At 37.7% G+C, this 4342-nt stretch overlaps 1 protein-coding gene across 5 annotated transcripts in view; it reads right to left on the bottom strand.

Moving 5' to 3' along the window:
* abcc8 (ATP-binding cassette, sub-family C (CFTR/MRP), member 8) overlaps window positions 1-4342 on the bottom strand; it is a 58811-nt gene that overhangs the window by 25101 nt on the left and 29368 nt on the right. For all 5 annotated transcript variants that reach the window (XM_005734874.1, XM_005734877.1, XM_005734873.1 and 2 more), the window contains exons 14-17: window positions 3637-3751; window positions 3315-3434; window positions 2140-2212; window positions 1912-2017 (exon numbers count right to left, since the gene is read on the bottom strand). In XM_005734874.1, the coding sequence (XP_005734931.1) occupies window positions 1912-2017; window positions 2140-2212; window positions 3315-3434; window positions 3637-3751 (414 nt within the window). The remainder of the gene's footprint in view (window positions 1-1911; window positions 2018-2139; window positions 2213-3314; window positions 3435-3636; window positions 3752-4342) is intronic.

Genomic DNA, 4342 nt, shown 5'->3' with positions numbered 1-4342 from the left:
TTAAGGTGTCCTGCATATGTGATATATATTTTTCACTATATGAAGTCATTCTTTTTTGAACAAAACTCAAAACCTTCAGTCATTAATCCTTCAGTCATTTCTAGCCCCCCCCCCCAAAAAAAAAATAAAAAATATATATATATCCCGCATGCATACTACCCTTTAGGGCTAAGCCCCGGGTGTTTCAAATGTCTGGCTCCGCCTCTGAGCAGGACCTTAAAAAAAGACTCAGAAGGCACCAAAAAGGAGAACTGGGTCACTAAATGAACTCAATCCAAAAAATAAGTAAACAAGAAAAAGTTTATAGTTTGTCCAGAACGAGCAGCATTGTTAAATGTTAATATGAATGATGTATTAATAATAAATACACTGTATTCAAACTATTAATCAAAATAATCCAGATTATAATGAAAAAAGTATTTCATCTATTTAAATCTGTCAAACTGAGATGAGACTATAACAGCATTTTACACCACAGCCTGTCCAGTGCATTACAATGCATTCATTAGCACAGTGGTTTTTACATCTGGGGCTCTGAATCACTCAAAGGGTAACAAAATGAATCTGAAGAGTCACATAATCGCTGTTTTTCTTCAAATTTATCGTACAATATGAGAAATATAATTTTATTCTTGAATGGATGGATCACTTTACTTGTAACAGATACACAGTATGCAGTGAAATAGAGTAAATTTAACTCAGTTTCTATGTCTTTTCACAGCTTTTGGCATTTCCTTTGTTTTTATTAACCCCATGGTGAATACCACTTTATTATTATTTAACCAAAATCTTCAATTAACAGACTTTATTTGTTGAAATGATGATCTAATTTACAGAGTTATGAGGAAATTCTGCCTCAGCTCAAAAGCCAAATCTGGTCTGAAATTTAAAACAAACAAACATTTGTCCAGATAAATTAATTCAACCTAAAAAAAGCCAGATGTCAGAAAACTGGAGGATTATTTAAAGGAAGTGAGCTGATAAGTGCTAAAAAGGCATACCCAGGTGTCATTAGGAGGTGGGCTTCTGGCCTGCAGCCACAGCAAACCAGTTGGGATTTTCAACCAAAAGCAGCCAACTGAATCTAGGTCAGTGGTGCATAAAAGGATGCCCACATTCTTCCACAATGTTTCTCCCAACCATAAAAAAGAAAGCTGCCATATCAGCTCATTTCACTGACCTACAAATCCGTTTATGTTATACTGCTGTGTCATGGAAACAGAGTACTTGTAAGTCTGATTTTGTTGGTAATTGCCCTGTCAGCAGCATGTAATTAATAGTTGTGCAAAAACACATAAATAAAAGAACAAAGGTGCCCATGACAGACCAATTATCAGAGAGGTTTGGAAAACCATATGTCAGAAAATAACGCAGGCTGAGGATGGAGAAGGAAACATCAGCTGGAGTGGTTCAGGTCCGTATAGGTAGCAGATTTCTTGGAATTAACCTTTAACCTCCGGACTGAATTTGATTCCATAGAATGAACTGTATGAGATGCAGCAGTGACAAGTGTTTCCCTGGTGGTGCATTTGTCTTTTTTCCTTGTAATTGAATGGATGGGTGAGGTGATCGATGTACTGGGGTGACTGCTATTAAGCACTATCATGCTAATGAGATCAGCACTGTTCTCAAGAAGAATCATAATCTCAACAAAGAAAATGTAATCACTTCCATTGTTCTTCCAGTGTCCTACAGTTTAAAGAAGAATTACAATTCTGTTTACTTTTAATCAACTTTCAGCCTCAAAGATTCCCTGCAGATTGATATGGTGCACATCAGTCTCTCAGACTGATAAAGCAACAATATCTGCACTTCTTCAGACCCACAAAGAGAGATCAGAATCACATTTCACAACTGATTATCGCACACTTTTGCAAGCACCAAATAATAAGTAAAAAAAATATAGCTGACCTGTTCCAGGTGACAGTTCCAGACACTCTCTGCATTTCTCCCAGCGCTGCCAGTAACAAAGAGGATTTCCCACAACCCACCTGGCCCACAATCATCGTCAGCTTACCTGAGAGATTTCATGAAGAAGAGGCAACAGTACTGTGAGTGAATGAGCACGTTAAACAACTGAATAGAGAAACAAGCGAAGCAGGGGCAGACAGACTGTACATGGCACTGCTTGATGCTCACCAAAGGGAATTTTGATGTCCACATTTGAAAGCGTTGGTGCTCCATCGACCCAGGTGAAATAGCCATTTGATATCTGAAAAGATGCACAGGCGCATGCGGTAAAAACATCAAACAAAGGATAATTTTTCTCTCTTTGTAAGCGCGCAATCCTTCTCAAAATGGTGCATGTGAGGCTATAAAGTAACTGTTGCCTAATTCTTATTCATGTCATGCTGGTGTTGTTGACTTGCTTCCAGAATATTTTGGTGACATAGAGAGAATGAATTACTGTATGCAGGCAAAGAATTGCATGGCATGTGTCAAAATGCTCAGATTTCCTACAAGCTGTAGTGCCTTTTCACTGTGCAATACTTTTTGTTAATATCCAATGGTGCAATAGACTCACAATACTTGAAACTTGAAATGTGCAATTCCCTTGTACTCCTATTTCTGTTTATTCTATTTATCCCTTTTGCATACTCTGTATTTATATATGTCTCTGTAGTTATATATGTGTATATATGGTATAACCGAATTTCCCGGAGGAACCCGCCTGAGGGATTAATAAAGTTTCATCTAATCTAATATAATCTAATTATTGAAAATCCCACTTACAGTAACCCAGATATTAATATGTGGATGACAGCAAATGCAAATCTCACGCAATTCAGTGCAAATGTAGAAACTGTGTTAAAAAAAAACACCAAAATATTTTTTAAGTTGACTTAAAATCTGATAAGTGGTGTCCAAAACATCATGCATGATGTACAGACTGTGCTGTGATGATGACATTTCAAGCTAATTGGTTCAGCTTTGAAACGGTTTTGAAGAGCAGTGATGCTCTGAGGACTTTGATCTCGTAGGGATGGGGAGTGTGATAAATAACATATCACATCTCATATTTGGGTGAATATGGATACAAATTAAACAGTATATACAAATAAAAATCAGGAACATGTTAGTATACTACTAAACCAAAATAAAATCTAAAACAACACTCCTACATGAGCTGGTGAAAATGTTAAAAAAAAAAAAGACCCTGCAGGGAATGAGTATTCACTTCCTAACAAATGCTAAACATAAATTCCCAAATTCAGTTAAAGTAACTATAATAAATCCTGGGTATCTCAACTCATATCTACCTCACCTGCAGCCCAGTCTGGAGGCTCATTGGTCTCTCTGACTGTCTCTCTCACCTTGATGCAGATATCTTGATCTACATCCTGAAAGGGTCCATCGCCTTCGTGGTTCCCCTCTGAGCCATAGTTTTTCCAGTCATCCCGCGTGGGGCGCTTCCGATTCACCACCTTCAGGGGCTGGAAAAATCGGGATAAAGAGGAGGAGGAGCAGGACAAAGGGAAAGGTTTGGAGGATGACTAAAGGAGGATTGTATAACATGCAGCACAAAGGACAAAAAGGTAACGGTGAGGAAGGCGGTAAGGTAGAGGATGAAAATGTTCAAAGGAGTCACTTTGAAAGAGATTTTATCCACTTTGTTTTCTAAACTCAAGCCCTTACCACAGCCTGGTACCGATTTTGGTTGTGATTGCTGGAGCCAGTGGGTAACGTTGCTTTGGGTTCCTGCTCGTCTCCGATCTCATCGCTCGAAAAAAACTCGCTGAGCTTCTGAACGCTGCAAATAAAACAGAGGACAGAAAAGCAATGAAGCAATAAATACTAAAATAAAATATGCATCATAAATAAAATTAACAGGCTGTTATTAATATAGCCAACATAAAGCATCATAATAAATTCTCATAATAAAAGCCCGCCTCAAGTGACGTGGCATTTAAATTAGTTCACTTTCATTCATGTGAAGAGAACTGCTGTTTAGTGTCACATCTTTCATTTGCCCATGCTGACTGGCTAATCAATGAAACACGGTTCACTAAGGATGAGCTTTATCAGCTGGTCTGCCTCTGTCACACACACCCACATATCTCTGCATCACCTTCACTTTACTCCTTCTCCTTAATGAATAAATTACAAAATCAGTGCCAAATAAAAAGAGCTGAAACTTGTTATATCCTATTTTATTCATTTGTCTTTAAGTTCTCCAGAGATTAAACACCTGGTATAGATGAGAAAAGTACACGTCCAAATCTACGGCATTAAAATGGGAAGATCACAAGAAAAACATACCTCCAAAATCAACTGGATTATGTAATGAGAATGACTCATGATTCACATGTTCAGTCCAAAAGTCTAAAAAATGCATTTCTGT

Source organism: Pundamilia nyererei, unplaced genomic scaffold, assembly GCF_000239375.1.
Source record: "Pundamilia nyererei isolate P.nyererei 1_Seehausen unplaced genomic scaffold, PunNye1.0 scaffold00060, whole genome shotgun sequence".
Taxonomy (NCBI): Eukaryota; Metazoa; Chordata; class Actinopteri; order Cichliformes; family Cichlidae; genus Pundamilia; species Pundamilia nyererei.
The sequence above is the reverse complement of the archived record's forward strand: the minus strand, read 5'-3'. Positions and strand labels throughout refer to the sequence as shown.